The sequence below is a fragment of the Amblyomma americanum genome, chromosome 2, assembly GCF_052857255.1.
Source record: "Amblyomma americanum isolate KBUSLIRL-KWMA chromosome 2, ASM5285725v1, whole genome shotgun sequence".
NCBI lineage: Eukaryota > Metazoa > Arthropoda > Arachnida > Ixodida > Ixodidae > Amblyomma > Amblyomma americanum.
This window is the reverse complement of record NC_135498.1, coordinates 45,443,177-45,459,645: the sequence shown is the minus strand read 5'-3', so window position 1 is coordinate 45,459,645 and position 16,469 is coordinate 45,443,177. Positions and strand designations below refer to the sequence as shown.

General features: G+C 47.0%; 1 protein-coding gene across 3 annotated transcripts in view; it reads left to right on the top strand.

Annotated features, from left to right (window-relative positions):
* Nucleotides 1-15,870, top strand: part of LOC144121155 (nucleoside hydrolase-like) — a 44,403-nt gene extending 28,533 nt beyond the window's left edge. For 2 of the 3 annotated variants that reach the window (XM_077654150.1, XM_077654151.1), the window contains exon 5: nt 367-1,292. In XM_077654150.1, coding sequence (XP_077510276.1) covers nt 367-747 — 381 coding nt within the window. In that variant the 3' untranslated portion in view covers nt 748-1,292. Of the gene's footprint in view, nt 1-366; nt 1,293-15,229 lie in introns of those variants that run through there. The other variant, XM_077654152.1, reaches the window with a different exon arrangement.
* The last annotated feature ends 599 nt before the right edge of the window (nt 15,871-16,469 follow it).

Below are 16,469 nucleotides of genomic sequence, written 5' to 3'. Positions count from 1 at the left end.
ATAGAGATAAAAGAAAAACGAACGCTTTATAGGTGATGTCGCTGGCGTCGAAGGTTCCAACATGTCATATTTTACTGGCAGTCACTTGGTCATAATTCTTTTGTTAAGTTCATCTCCAACGTGCGCCATATCCCATTCCCTCAGAAGTCAAGACTGAGAGGGTATTTTATTTTCTACATTAACACATTTTATGAATTATTTATTTGTTTATATTGTTCCTAGAGGGCCAGTTTGGCGCTACGCTACTCCTCAAGAGAGCGTCTATTAGCACAATAACTACTAGCGCTGTTAAAGCTTGCTTTCATAAGTTTCATAATTTTTTTATGTCACAGGATGCGTAAACATGTGGTTGTTTTTCCCAACCAGGATACCTACTACAACCTAACGAACAGGACAGAGCCAAGCCCACTCCAAAAGTTTCTGCGCGACATCACCAACTATACCGTGAATTGTTGTATGGAGAAGAGCACCGGCTTTAACCTGGGTGACTATCTCGCCGTGGTGGCAGCGATTGACAACAGCAGCATCACCGATACGGTAGTGAATCGTGTTTCTGTAGAACTCACCGGCACCCACACCCGTGGTCAGCTCGTGCACGGGTGGCTCGATTACATGATGCCCGAGGTGACGCAAAATGCCACAATTATAACCGGCTTCAACGCCAGCATCACTGAGAAATATTTTAACCGAACTTTTAACCAGGATTCGCAGGCATTTGAAACTTCTAAGGAGTGTTGCATACGATAAACTATAAACTAACAACTATAAACATCGCAAACTATAAAGTAAACAGTTTTAGCATAGCTGAGACGTATTTGCGCAGTCGGATAAGGCATTAGCCAATGCCTGCCCCGCCCGCGCAGAGCCATGTGCATGGCCCTCCTGAGTGCGCAGCTGCTATTGCGCGTGCGCAGAAAGCATACGTTAATCCGCTATACGCCTAAGCTAAAAAGTATCCGCTATGCTAAAACTCTCGAACAGTTCAAGTTTAGTATCAGTTAGCAAAACAACGGATTCTTCCGCAGTCTAAGCGTAGGAGCGTTATTAGTATGCATTAAACGAACAATGCAGAGTGGGTCTAAGGCATTTTCCAACGCTAACTTTGAAAAGGTGACTTTGTACGTATAACCTGAAAGTTAAAAACATATCCGGGGCTTCGTCCTCTGACGTTCCTGACCTCTGCAGTCACTTTACACTGCTGCCATCTAACTGAACAAAAAAAAACCTGCAAAGTTTAATCCTTCAGCGGGTCTCCAGATAAAACAATAAAAATGATTTTCATTCTCAGTCAACCAACACTGTCTCAGTCGTTAATCTTGTCCGACACTAACTTTGGGTACCTAGTTTGGGGGATACACAAAAAGTCTGCACTTTTAAATGGTAGCTGTGTTTCGGATATTTAAGGGTTTCTGACGTTGTTTCTGCTGCGTAACGCAACGAGCTGCGCATAAAAAAGGCGCGTTGAGAGCGTAACTGGAAACAACTGGTTCAGAAGACGGAAACGCTGATTACTACGTTCAAGGGACAAGCGTTCAACGGGGGCTAATGCACCAAGCAACTCACGATACATGTCGCGGGTTTCGTTCATGCCGCACCTGCTGCCGACTTATTTGATCAATACGTTTTCCCATGTTTCGATCCCCCAACCAGCGACTGCGCCTAACCTGCAGCTCGTATATGTCCGATAGCTTTAGGGCCTGCGTCATGATCGTGCCGAGAAATTTTTTTTTCGTTGGAGGGTGCCACAGGCGCAATGATTTTTACAGGAGTGCGCTACACATGCTCCCGTGCAAATTTGTTGTGTTTGCATCATCTGAGTTACCATTCTCGCTACTCTCCTCACCCACTCCTCGTTTTATCTCTTACCCACGGTGCGGTTCTAGCGTCCACCTATGGAGTCTAGTCGCTAGCTATCCCTCCCTTCCTTTTGTCGCAAGGAGATCCTCGCGATCGCAGGGAGCGCGACGTGTCTGCAGTGCTGGCTCTGTGTTATGAGGCTTATGCGAAGATGGCGCCGCTTCTTTAAGTTGAATGGTATAATCACTGCCAACGCTCTATTCAAATAAATGATCGCTGGTTCACCGGAGCTTACGGCTGCTCAGCGATGCCAGCTCAGCAAGTTCAAAGTAGACTACCTCCATAGGCGCCTTCCAAGGGACGAAAGTCAGGGCAGCAGGGCTTACCAGTGGTCCCCCCCTCCCCCCTCCCCCACCGGTATTGACAAGGGATTTCAGACCACCCGTGCTAGAATGAAGAGCCTACATGAATCCGAAGAAGGTTACCATCTTTTATTCTTCTTGTCGTCGTCAGTGGTCGTCGGAGCAAGTCTTCTCTATCACTGATAGCGTGATTTTTAGTAAGAATCATTCACACGTTTTCTAAAACCCGAGACGGAGAAAAATAAAACGCTTGGAGCACTACACAAAGGCTAGAAGAAAAAGGAAAACCTGAAGCCTCACACCACGAGTCAGTCTAAAGCTGCAGTGGCCACTCAGCTCCAGGGCTACACAACAACGATCACACTGGCAAAGCGTGATGATCACTTTTTTCTGGTCTTTGACATAAAATGAGCCAGCAACGACCTTTAGAAGTAATTTCTCTCCTTTGTATAAAGCGATGTGTAAAAAAGGCCACCGGCAGCTTTATCTCTCTTCCTCTTTATTTCCCTCTCCACATCGATGGGGACATATTTTAAGCAATGCAATGCAGCCACCATGAGGTGCTTCGTGGAGGCATTGATTCCTAACAATAGCGCTGCGCATAGCTCAACTTGTTGTCTCAGGCGTACAACACATCTTGTACATTATCCCCGTACGAAATATGCCAGGCGGGTCCTGGAGCCATGCTGCATGCAGGCCTCCTTGGAAATGAGGCTGTCGGTAGATTTCTCCATGAAACGCTGTCTGCTGAGCAGAAAAAAAAAGGAATTATATGATGTAAAACAATACTTCAAAAAATCACCAGCGACAGCTGATTACATTATATGCTGGTAATGCAACAGCATTAGAAGTTGTGCTTGCGGATCCCAACACATCTGTCTGCACACACCCAGACATCTCTTCGGGTCATCTAGCTGGTGGTCAGATGTTCCACCGAAGGTGTCTAGAGATGGCGACACGACGCAATGAGGGTACAGGGAAACGTACAGTTACTTTCGGTTTAGTGACGTCACTTCTTCTAAGCAATGGTAATTCTCCGGTCTGGTGACGTCACTTGCCTCGAGCCAATGGGCGAATTTTATGACCTACCACGCACTTTGACCCCATGAGGCTTCAAATGCTGTGGCACTAAAAGTGACCGCCAATTTTAGATCGCTGTGACGTCCGTCCGACCAATGCTATTTGGCCAAGGGGTAAAAGAGCATGACCCACGATGCTGTAAAGCATTTGCTCGCGTTATGCTTGGAGTAGAGCCTGGCTGCATAAGACAGGACTCGCATCGTCACCTCCTGTGCTGTTTGCGATGACTTGCAGCGCTGATGATGATGATGGATTTTTATGGCGCAAGGGCATCTACTGCCAAAGAGCGCCGTTGCACAAGGTATTTTCAAATTCTCAAGGTGAGGTCGAAGACCCATTTCCCAAGCATTTCACCCTAAATAAACCGAGCACCAGACAAGGGGAAAGCTTGTAGCCATTGTATCACCGGTGGGTACCCGGCGGCACTGGAGATCGAACCCCGCACCTCCCGCATGTGAGGCGGATGCTCAACCACTTGGCCACCGCTGCGGTACTTACATCGCTGCATTAAAACTAAATGCGCGCTCAAAGAACAGTGTTATTGAGAATTAATATGAGGAAAACTAAAGTAATGCTCAACATCCTGGGAACTGCGACCAACAGTTCCCAATAAAGAGCAGGGACAGGGCTCTGGCAAGCCCCTTGACCACCTTCGAGGCAAAGTGCTATAAACGCATCATCCTTGAACACTACTGACAGGTCCAACACTAAGCTTTACCGCTACGGAGTCCGCGCCGACATCTTGTGCCCCAACCGCTCCTTCCTGCTTGAATGTCAACCAGGAGCATTGCCATTGTCGCCATCGAATACCACTACTTCCCCAAACTCCTCTTTCATCCTGGCTTGCCTGGTGTGCGTCGCCCAGACGGGGCGACCGCTTAGCTTTGATGCTGCAAGGTATAGAAGTTCTGGAAGCTTAGAATGCGTTCAAAATAAAATGGTTCCTCTGCGCATTTCTACTTCCAACGGCTTATAGCATTGAGTAGCAGATATAGGTGATATCTGTTCCCCTAAAAATATCAGCTAGCGAAGTCGTTGCAACGCCACGCGCAACATGCAGCTACGTCACTCTGATAGGGAGTCTCATTCCTATCGCCACCGTTTTCCGTGAGTAATTATGCGTATTGAGTTGAAAATTAGGAACAGAATAGTTCGAAACAGGTACGTGCTTGCATATATCCTGCCAAAGGGAGTAGTCTGGAAATACGACTGCAACTAAGTTTCCAATATCAACAGACGACTCCAATATTAATATCGCTGACGACTGTGTAATTTGCAATTAAATCTGTAATTCTGAAAGTTAGGTTGGTTTAAACACTTCACTGGCAAAATACAAGAATGGTGCAACGCACGGCAAATGACCATAGATCCCAAAAAAAAACTAGCAATGACGATCACTCTCATAAGAAATCCGTTACATTTCACGTATATTACCTTAACAACCATGCTTTAGATATAGTATCATGTTATAAATATCTCGGGGCAATATATACAAGCGACTTGAGATGGAACGAGCACTATAGGATATGTCGAAAAAGGGCAATGAAAAAGCTCGGCTATCGGAGAAGAACACTGGCAAAAGGAACACGCGACATAAAACTGCAGCACCAGCTGCAGATGTTTGGGACCCAAACCAATATCACTCAAATTGTATGTTTTGTTGTGTTAAGTTTTATGGCACATACGCAACTAAGGCCATCATGCGCCAAGCTCGAAGTATGGAGAAATTTCCTGGATAGTTTTAAAGAAATGTAAAAGATCATAAGTGGTTTAGAGTGCTTAAAAAGTTAGAACCACCCCGTGATGACAAAAGAAAAAATTCAGAAATTGGCACTATTAAATGTTTTAAAGGGCTTTGGTTAACCTCAGCGGCCATTCTTGCCCTGGCAAGAATCTCGAGGTTCCCAACTGATCAGATAACGGCCTCAGCCTTCTTATCAGGGTTGAGAAAGTGGCTGAGGTGTATAAAAAGTCAATAGACCAGTGGGTAAAATTTCTGGTTTCTCGAGAAATCCCGTTTCTCTAAGAAAACTAAAAACGCATGAAATAACAAAAATTGCATTATCTCCTAAAAGCAGCATAGGATGAAAAGGAATGTATTCGTTATAAAATTGAGTAAAGTATTTCTTCCTTACTTGTTACCGTTTCGGACAAGAGAATAAAATGTGGTTAACCGTAACTTCGTCTCCGCATTTTTCGCAAACAGGCTTGTCTTGTTTTGTCAGTAGGTAATTGTGTGTAAGGTGCGTGTGTCCTATACGAAGACGGCAGGTAATCACTTCCTTAAAACGTTCCTGGTGGGTTCAGGATTTCCATTCACCTATAACTGGTATTACATTGTGTAGTTTGTTTTTTACTCGTTGTTACACGCGGACTGCCATTTCTGTGTTATTTTACTATGAATTAAGTGAATGCAATCTTTGAATGGCATATTTACTTTCTTTATTTGCTGATAACGAGCTTGAGCAACGCAGAAGTCTGCTCTTCGTTGCCTTTTATGCCGATATGACTATAGTACCGAGCAGAGTTTTATATATGTTGGAAGGGAGAAAACTGCCAGATCTCTTTCCACAAAGGAATGGCCGCCACTTCCGCGTACACGACCGCCAGAAGAGCCGCAGAAGAAGCCGCCCCCAGTACAGCGAGGTGCTGTATCCGAGGAGTCGCGGAATACAGATGAGCAAGTGATATCACTTATTAGGCCTTTAATTAACAGTAAGGTTTTGTTGTTTATTCGCCGTGACCTCACCTACACTCATCAGACTGTACCACCTAATGACAGTAATCAATATATATGCCTAAACGTAAGGAAAAAGAACCTGGCCTTTACTTTTGTAGGCGCCTACCTATCTCCGTCAAGTCGATTTGATTACAAAAGACTACAAGATATCCTTTCCTCAACTTCCAATCCCTGGGGCATCATTGGAGATTTCAAAGCCCATCATACACTCTGGGGAAGTCGGATCATCAACGCAAGAGGCAGAGCTCTGGTGTGTTTCGCCTCCAGTAATGAACTTTGGCTGCTGAATGGTGGAAGTCCTGCGTTGTTACGTGGCTCCACGTACAGCAGCTGTCTTGACTTGGCTTTTGTCTCACGAAGCCTAGTCAGACGTGCAGGATGGTTTGCGGACATAGAGACGCACGGAAGCGACCATATCCCCACGTACATCAAGATCAGAGGATTGACCGCTTCCAAAACACAGGATACGATCCAAAGAGTGGACTGGCCTAAATTTCAGTCTATTATGGAAGAACACTGCGACGCCAATTCATCTTTCAACTTGGAAGAGCCAATCAAGAGCGTGGTGCAAGACACTATGTGTACTCTAACATGCTCCTCGAAACTTAATGATTTTGATGTGGAACTAGAACGACTACGAGCAATCCGACGACGTGCTGAACGAAGGTACCGACGTACGAAAATAATGGACAATCTACGGACCGCCAGGCGCGCGCAAAAGAAGATACAGCGCCGGTTAGACAAGCTCGAATCGCAACGTTGGGCTGCCTTCTGTGACTCGCTAGATCCACGCAAGCCTTTATCGCAACTATGGAGAACGGTGCGCGGGCTGCGGACACTTCCCGTACAGCGATTCCCATTCAAGGCGCTTGCCCTCACTCAAAAGAGATCGGAGATTGACGTGGCAGAGGATTTCTGCGCCAGATTATCCGGCCAACTTACAGCTACCAACATTTCATCGCCTTCGAGCAGCTACCCGCCACCACGCGATTTCCGGTTGGATCTACCATTCTCGATCCACGAACTTAAGGCAGCATTAGCTTTGTGAAGCCGCACATCAGCGCCAGGACCTGACGGAATTTCCTACCGAGCTCTGTGTCACCTGGGGGAGCGAGCGAGAGGAGTTCTTCTTGAGGTGTACAATGAATCTTGGAGAAATGGCACGCTACCAACAACTTGCAAGACAAGTCGCCTTGTTCCACTGCTGAAGCCTGGCAAGTCGCCGTTGGAGCTCTCATCATATCGCCCGATCGCTTTGGCGAGCTGTGTGGGCAAAGTAATGGAGAGGATGGTCCTAGGACGCCTGGAGTGGTACTTGAAGTACCACAACACCTACCCAGATGCCATGGCGGGCTTCCTACGCGGTCGATCATCGATCGATAACGTCGTCGACCTGGTGACCTACATTCAACATGAGAAATGCCGTAAGCGTCTCTGCGCATCCTTATTCCTCGACGTTAAAGGGGCGTATGACAACGTTACGCATGAAGCCATCCTCTCTGCTCTCGCAGAGGTAGGAGTGGGTGGTCGGATGTTTCAATGAATACGGAGCTATCTATTCATGCGATCCTTCTTTGTAAGCACCGAGGAAGGCCATACTTCTCTTCACTATAGCTACCGCGGCGTCCCCCAGGGCGGTGTACTTAGCCTAGTGTTATTTATTCTAACACTAATTGCTCTCCTTGAGCACGTGCCAACCATAGTCAGGCTATCAATGTACGCGGATGACATCTGCATATGGACATCTGCAGTAACACGCCTACAGTTGCGAGCGAGAATTCAGAGAGCCGCCACACAAACTGTTATCTACCTCCGTAATCGAGGCCTGGAAATTTCCTCCGAGAAATGCGCACTAGTGCCATTTACGCGCAAACCTATGGCAAACTACAGTGTAATGATAAATGGCCAAATAATACGACGGGTCCGATCGTACAAGTTTCTAGGTGTCATAATCGACAGGGACTTGTCATGGAGCCCACACATATCATACGTGAAAAAACGGTTGACAGGCATCTGCCACCTTTTCAAGTTTTTCGCTGGCAATACCTGGGGAATGTCGCCTAGTGCCATGTTACAACTGTACAGGGTGCTTTTTCTAGGATTTCTACGATACAGCTTGCCAGCAATAAACAACACAGGCAAAACGAATCTACGCACAATACAAAGTCTTCAGGGTCAAGTGCTCCGGATCTGTCTAGGCCTGCCTCAGAGTGCTTCAACGGTGGCTACGATAGCAATCGCTAGATACCACCTTGTCAAGACCCACATTGAAATTGAAGTACTCAGGACTCATATAAAGCATCTAGCCAGGAGTCCTCGTCACCATTTAGCCTCTCTACCAGCGGACAGGCCACACACATCTTTCAGCCAAACGATAACTGCATATGATGAATCATTGCCAGCTTGTTTCACTCCGGCTGCGATATCTTCGATCCCTCCATGGTGCCTCGCTCAGCCAAAAATCAACCTCGAAATACCTGGTATCTCGAAAAAAGCTGATCTGTCATCACCAGCCCTTAGACAGCTCACGCTACTACATTTGTACGAGAACTACCGTGACTCAACGCATATTTACACTGATGGATATGTCCTTCCAAGCAGCTCCGCGGCGGCAATCGTCATTCCAGCGAAAGCTACAACAATCAAATTTAAGACGACCCACGCGACAACATCGACGGCAGCAGAGCTCGCAGCGCTCTTAACTGCCCTTCATCACATTGGTGATGAACCGCCACACAAATGGACAATATTCTGCGATTCGAAGGCGGCACTGCAGTCTCTACTGTCACCTCTACGAAGCGGACCGCACGAACAACTAATCTTCCATATTACAGAGAGGTTACACCATATAAGTGATGCCGGCCATGAAATAACGTTCCAGTGGCTTCCAAGTCACTGCGGGATTATCGGCACTGAACGGGCGGATCACGCTGCCCGCTCAGCCCATACTGAGGAGCGCCACGTCCCAATTCCTCTTTCTAGAACTGACGCGGCACGGAAGCTCCGCCTACTTGCTCGCCAGTGCACCGAGTCGCAATGGAATGAGCCGCATTTAAGAAATACGCGACTGTACTCACTTGATCCAACATTAAGTCTTCGAGCGCCCTCACATCTTCGCCGTAGAGACGCCACGCTTTTATCTCGACTTTGGTTGGGTGTTGCCTTTACTAAAACCTATGCCTTCCGCATAGGGATGACCGACACCCCAACCTGTGACCACTGCGGCCATGAAGAATCAATTGGCCATATATTGTGCTCCTGCCCGCAGTACAGTCCACAGAGGGCATGCCTTAGCCACGAACTTGACCAACTGGACGACCAACCGCTATCCGAAAAAAAGAATTCTACAACTTCGAAAGGACCTACCGTCGCAGAAGAAGGCCGTGAAAGCGCTTTTGCGCTTTTTACAGTCTACCGGCCTGTGTGAAAGACTTTAATTGGAACGCCTTGTGTGTGTGTGTGTGTGTGTGTGTGTGTGTGTGTGTGTGTGTGTGTGTGTGTGTGTGTGTGTGTGTGTGTGTGTGTGTGTGTGTGTGTGTGTGTGTGTGTGTGTGTGTGTCCATGTGTGCACGTTCCTTTTTTTTGCGTTTTCCTCTCTGTCATCTTTCTAACCCCTATCCCCCATCCCCAGTGTAGGGTAGCAAACCGGAGACTCACATCTGGTTAACCTCCCTGCGTTTCCTTTTCATTCTCTCTCTCTCTTGTCCTTCAGCTATGGCTGATGTTATGTTGTGTATAATCTCACCCAGCAGCGGATTGGTTGCATGTCTAGAGTGAAGAGATGTAAGCACACTTAGCGAGTCTGTGTATATAATACTGTTTGCGAGATTCTCGTTCACTATTTTTTGTGCAGCTACAGAGATGGCGTAGCATACGGCAGTGAAAATGGAGGCACGCTGTGAAAGCCTTACTATGCCATTCTTATTCCCTTGTACCACGGCGCTTCCTGCGCAAGCATCTGTTTTTGTACCATGTGTGTAAAAAGCTCTGAAAGTACTGTACTTTTCCTCTAGTGCAAGTCATTCTTGTATATGTTGTGGGGGAGTTTGTTTCTTCCAGAAGTGTGTAAGAGTGAATTGGCAGATTGCAGGGAAATTGTACCATGGAGGTAGTGCGTCTCGTCTTTGCGCAATACCAGGTAATGTGTTTAGGACGCCAAGATTCTGGCACATCTCTTCAAATCGCAAGAGCAGTGGGCTGGTAGCTTGCGGTTTGTTGTTAAAGAGCGTTCGAGATGGGAACTCTGTAGCTATAGAGTAACATAGATGTTCTTACAAGGAACGGATATTGAGAATGTACGAGCATGTAAGCATGGTTCTTCTGTCTGTAAGTGATGGTTGATTAGTTTCTGCATACAGGTTGTTTATGGGTGATGTCCTGTATGCACCAACGGGAAGACGTAAACCTAAATTAAGCACTGGATCCAGTCGTTCGAGATACGATGGTCCCGCTTACGCATATGCTGTACATACGTAATCTAAGGTAGAGCGTACTACGGCGCGATAGAGAGGAGAGAGAGAGCATGAAAAGGAAACGCAGGGAGGTTAACCAGATGTGAGTCTCCGGTTTGCTACCCTACACTGGGGATGGGGGATAGGGGTTAGAAAGATGACAGAGAGGAAAACGCAAAAAAAAAAGAAACGTGCACACATGGAGACACACACACACAAGGCGTTCCAATTAAAGTCTTTCACACAGGCCGGTAGACTGTAAAAAGCGCAAAAGCGCTTTCACGGCCTTCTTCTGCGACGGTAGGTCCTTTCGATGTTGTAGAATTCTTTTTTCGGATAGCGGTTGGTCGTCCAGTTGGTCAAGTTCGTGGCTAAGGCATGCCCTCTGTGGACTGTACTGTGGGCAGGAGCACAAAATATGGCCAATTGATTCTTCATGGCCGCAGTGGTCACAGGTGGGGTGTCGGACATCCCTATGCGGAAGGCATAGGCTTTAGTAAAGGCAACACCCTACCAAAGTCAATATAAAAGCGTGGCGTCTCTACGGCGAAGCTGTGATGGCGCTCGAAGACTTAATGTTGGATCAAGTGAGTACAGTCGCGTATTTCTTAAATGTGGCTCATTCCATTGCGACCCGGTGCACTGCCGAGCAAGTAGGCGGAGCTTCCGTGCAGCGTCAGTTCTAGAAAGAGGAATTGGGACGTGGCGCTCCTCAGTATGGGCTGAGCGGACAGCGTGATCCGCCCGTTCATTGCCGATAATCCCGCAGTGACTTGGAAGCCACTGGAACGTTACTTCATGGCCGGCATCACTTATATGGTGTAACGTCTCTGTAATATGGAAGATTAGTTGTTCTTGCGGTCCGCGTCGTAGAGGTGACAGTAGAGACTGCAGTGCCGCCTTCGAATCGCAGAATATTGTCCATTTGTGTGGCGGTTCATCACCAATGTGATGAATACGGCGCGATAAATTTGTAAAAGACATGTCCTGTCAGCACCCCAACGTTTACGTGACAGTACTTTGAGTATATTTAGGGATCCGGAGGCTTTCTTTTTCAGTGCGTTTATATGAGGATGGAAAGTGAGTTTTTTGTCAAAGGTTATGCCTAGAAATTTTTGCTCATTTTTGGCGGGTTACTGCGTTCCGTTCAGGTGTATGAATGGGTCGGCTTGTATGCCTTAATTGTTTCAGCGAGAAAAGGATGGCGACTGTTTTCTGTGTGGAAAACTGGAAATCGTTCTGATCTGCCCATGTCACTAGTTTGTTCATTGTCAACTGTATTTGTCTCTCGCATGTTGCTACGTTTGAGGATGTGCAGGCTATTTGAAGATCATCAACGTACACTGAATACAGGATGGACTTTGGGATTATTTTACCAATGAAATTCATTTTTATAATAAACAATATCGAGCTTAAAATACAGCCCTGAGGAACGCCGTTCTCTTGAACGAAGCTCCTGGAGAGGGTTGATCCTAGGCGTACTTGAAATGAGCGGTCAGAAAGGAAGTCATTCAGGCAGTTCAACATCCTGCCGCGGATACCTAGGTACCGTAGGTCGCCTAGGATCCCAAACCTCCAGGTTGTATAATACGCTTTCTCCATATCGAAGAAAATTCAAGACAGTGCTGTTCGCGAGTATAAATGCTTCTGTTATTGTGCTTTCGAAGCACAATCTTCTTCCCCTCCCCACCTCCTTCTATGACACGCTGGCAGTGGGCGTGGAGGCTAGCCCTCCAGTAGACAAGCCCGTGTCTTCCCACTTTCCTTTCTTCCCACATCCACGTGAAGAAGAAGAAGAAGAAGAAGAAGAAGAAGAAGAAGAAGAAGAAGAAGAAGAAGAAGAAGAAGAAGAAGAAGAAGAAGAAGAAGAAGAAGAAGAAGAAGAAGAAGAAGAAGAAGAAGAAGAAGAAGCCAACTAAATGGTCTGTTGTTCAGCATCCCTTTGTATAACCACATTGATGGACATCAAGAAAATCCTGGGATTCAAGGACAAATGTTAGTCTTATATTCAGGACACTTTCAAATGATTTGGCCAGACAGCTTGTAAGGGCTATTGGCCCAAAGATACAAGGGGAAGTTGGTGGTTTTCCAGGTTTCAGGAAAGGCACTATCACGGCTGTTTTCCACGCCTTAGGCATTTTTCCTTTCATGAATATTTTGTTAAAGAAATTCAAGAGTGCCTCTATGGCAGGCTGAGAAAGATGGGCAAGCATTTCATAGTGTATCTGATCGGGTCCTGGTGCGGTTTTTTTTCCGGCGGACAGTACTCTATTTCTTGGAGAGTAATTAAATTTTTGCATTGCTACCTTCCACCTTCACTTATTGGAAGTTTTTTTCGGTTATATTTTTGCGCTTCAGAAATGACCGCGTATAGCCAGACGAACTGGAAACAGCAGCGAAGTGTTCCCCCAGAATGTCTGCCTGTTTTCTTATGCTTGTTTGTGTGCCAGGGGTTGTCAGAAGAGGAACTGTGAACGGTGAGAAGTTGCCATTTGATTTTTGAACCTCCTCCCTCATTTTTTAAATCTCATTTGAGCGTTTATAGATGAAACATAACTCTCCCAAGAGTCTTTCTCGGCACTCTGACGGACGTACCGAGCTTTTGGTCTTGTCTTTGTCAAATGTACGAGGTTATCCTGTGCAGGGTACCTGCGAAATTTACCTCAAGCTCTATTTTGTTGTTTTTTGGCTTCCTTGCATTCTTTTGCCCATCACACTCTGTGTTTTTGTCGCACCACTATTGAAGACTGAGGAATAGCGAATTGTGCGGCACTAGTTATACAATTCGTTAACATTTCGTTTATCTCATCGATGCTGAGATTTTCTAAAACTATATGTTCTAAATTGTTTTGTGCTCTAAAAATTTCCCAGTCTGCTAAATGCAGCCTTCCAATGTCGCGGTTTATTTGGACCAATTTCTGGTGGAGATGTCAAACTTATTAATACTGGAAGGTGATCGCTGCCACATGGGTCGTCGATGACATCCCAGTGAAAATCTTCAAAAAACAGATGGTGAATTAATGAAAAATCTAAACAGCTCATATTGTCAGAGGTTGAAGAGCAGTATGTGGTCTTTTCCGTGTTTAAAAGACATTATTGTTTGTGAGGATAAAATCTTCGATTGTTTGCGCCTAGAGTCGCAGCGCTCGCTTCCCCAGAAACGGGAGTGAGCGTTAAAATCCCCAACTAGCAGATATGGCTCTGGAAGTTCATCTATCAGTTCTTGTAGATCATCGACTGTTAATGTAAAACGCTGAGGAATGCATGCGGGACAGTAGTAGTGGTATATATAATAAGTTATTTTTATTAAAATAATAATAAAAAGGAAGGAAAAGATTTTTGCTAGCCCCGGCAACTGCCATCGATACTGAAGCACCCGAGCTGGGGCAGCGGAAATAAAGGATATCAGGAAGAATGGAAAAATGAACTGAAACAGGTGAGGGGACAGGAAGAGAGGATAGGGGGAGAGGTAATATACACAAACTATTTACACAATAAGAAATGTGCACATGTTGTGCGCGTGATTAGTTCATGATGGAACAAGAAAAACACACGCGCACAGCACTATGCTGACTACAACTGGAGTGGGGCGTCCAGTTGTTAATCGTCCAAGGTAGAACTCGCAGAGCGTTCGGTCACTGCGTGTAACTACCTGACGGAGAACAGGCTGGACGTCAAGCCCATGTGTTCGAGGAATGCACAGAGGCTCATCAAAGTTCGCTCACGGGTGCGCGCACTGCCCTGAGGCCACAATAACGTCTTTTGAGGGAGTCTGGTAGTATGCCCAGCGCCCTGTAGGCAGCAAGCATATCACGACGAGCATCGGCGAACGCGGCACAGTGAAGCAGCAGGTGTTCTAGTGTTTCTACTGCACCGCATCCGTCACACACATCACTCGTCGCGATTCCGTGACGCTCCTGACGTTCCCCGGGCCACAAGCAGCCAATGCGCGCGCGGAGGATCATTGCACGTTGCGACCGCGTAAGTGCGCGACAGCCGGTGATGCTGGCGATACGCTCACCTCCTGCGATGCGTGGGAACAGATTGTTAGTGTTTTGTAGCTGACGACGCTGACTGCAACCGCCTCAAGTTTTGTTTTGAGTTTGATTTCTTGAGCAGGGACGCCGCTTTGAACGACAATCGCGACGCCTCCCGAGAGTCGATTTGCCTGCTCGCGATCGCGTCTAAAAGTTGTATAATGTTTCATCATACGCACATGTTGTGGACCAAGATTGGTCTCCTGAAGACATAAAACTATGGGTAGCATTGACCCTAAAATATGTGTTATGTCACTGTAATTCCGCATGAGTCCTCTACAGTTCCGCTGAACTAAAGAAGCCATGTTTGTTTTTGAGAGGGAATGAAAGGGGGTTTACTTATGTAGTGGGCCCGTTATGAAGGCTCTGTTTTTTTTTCACTCAAGAGCCCTGTTCCGCCGCTGCCAAGCGGGCGGATTCGGGGGTACATCCATCACTTCGCCAGAGTTGCTGGAGGACCGCGGAGAAGCCGCCGTTGCGTTTGTTTCAGTGTTTCAGGCCTCCCTCGCGATGCCGACCCATGGACCGGCGCTCCCTGCTTTGGCAATGGCAGGGCAGCTTTCGCTGGCCATAAGCTGTGTGAAAGCGGCCTCGGCAGGTGCGGGAGTGCTGTGTGGTGCTACGCCCCTGTGCACCACATCAGCAAAGTTTTGTTTTGCTGTGAAGAAGAACGTGTTTGTAAGCCCACAACGCCTTCTCGCTTCTTTAAATGAAACGATTTGCTTCGTCTTTATGGTGATTATATCTCTTTCTTTCTTCCAGGACGGACACTCCCTGGAGTATGCAGCATGGTCTCCTTCACAGTTTGCACAGCGTGGGGCTGCGTCACATGCATCAGACTGGCGATCCTTGGAAGCACATTTTGCGCAAGTTTTACGACCGCGGCAACTCTGTGAGCCGTGGCCGAACCTTTGACAATTGAAACATCTTTGAGGGTTAGGTGTGTATGGTCTTACATTAACTTTCAAATATCCCCCATCGATTGTGTCGGGCAATGTGCTGGCGTTGAACGTGAGGATCAGTTGTTTCGTGTCTATTTCCTTATTGTCCTTCCGGATCTTGATTCAGTGCACATCTATGACGTCTAGGTCGTTGAGCCCTTCGAGCATTTCTTTTTCAGTGGTGTGTACAAAATCAGTTTCGGGTATTAAGCCTCTGACAGTGTTCAGTGATCGATGAGAAGTCACGGAGACTGGAATTTCCCCTATGGACGCTAGGTTTGAGAGCTTAGAGTGTTGGACGTTGTCGCACAATTCGACCAGTAAATCGCCGCTAGCCATTTTTTAAGCTTATATGCAGTGCCTAAAATTTCTGTCAGGCGCTTCGATACAAGGAAGGGGGATATTATTCTTGCCTGCTTATATTGTTCTTCACTTTGGATTACATGATATTTGGGGAAAGTTACTTTTCTTTTTTTTTTGAAAAAGCTATCTGCCTCGTTCCGCCCTCTTTTGAGAGAGCGATCTGGTTTTGAAGGAAGGGGAGCCATAAAAATATTTGTTTTTGGGTCATAGTGCCAGCCACCCACCAATGAGCCCAACAAGGGGACGGGACAGGAACTTGATTGCAAGTCCTGCCCACGCCAGCTGCACACCTCAACTATACCCAAATATGAGGTCACACAAGGTTAACCCTCGCCACCAGGAAAGAAGGAAAAACCAAGAAGTGAGTAGGAGATAGGATAGCTGTGAGAAAGAGATAGGAAAGTGAAATATGGAGGGGAGGATAGGAAAGGGCGACTGCCGATTTCCCCCAGTCGGGTCAAGCCGGAGGCGCCGTCTACAGGAAGCTGGGGCCAAAGTGATGTGTTGCCTCCGCCGAGCGTTTGGACCTTTAAGGTCCAAACGCTCGGCATTGGCTCAACCACCAGGGTCCCATTTTCCCCGGACACGGCGATGCCACGCACGGCTAGGCGTGGGTGCTCGGGTCCGTGGTGATGCACTGTTCACCATCACCCCTCTGCGGGGATGTTCCTGCGGATGCTCGGGAACCCGTGGTGTCG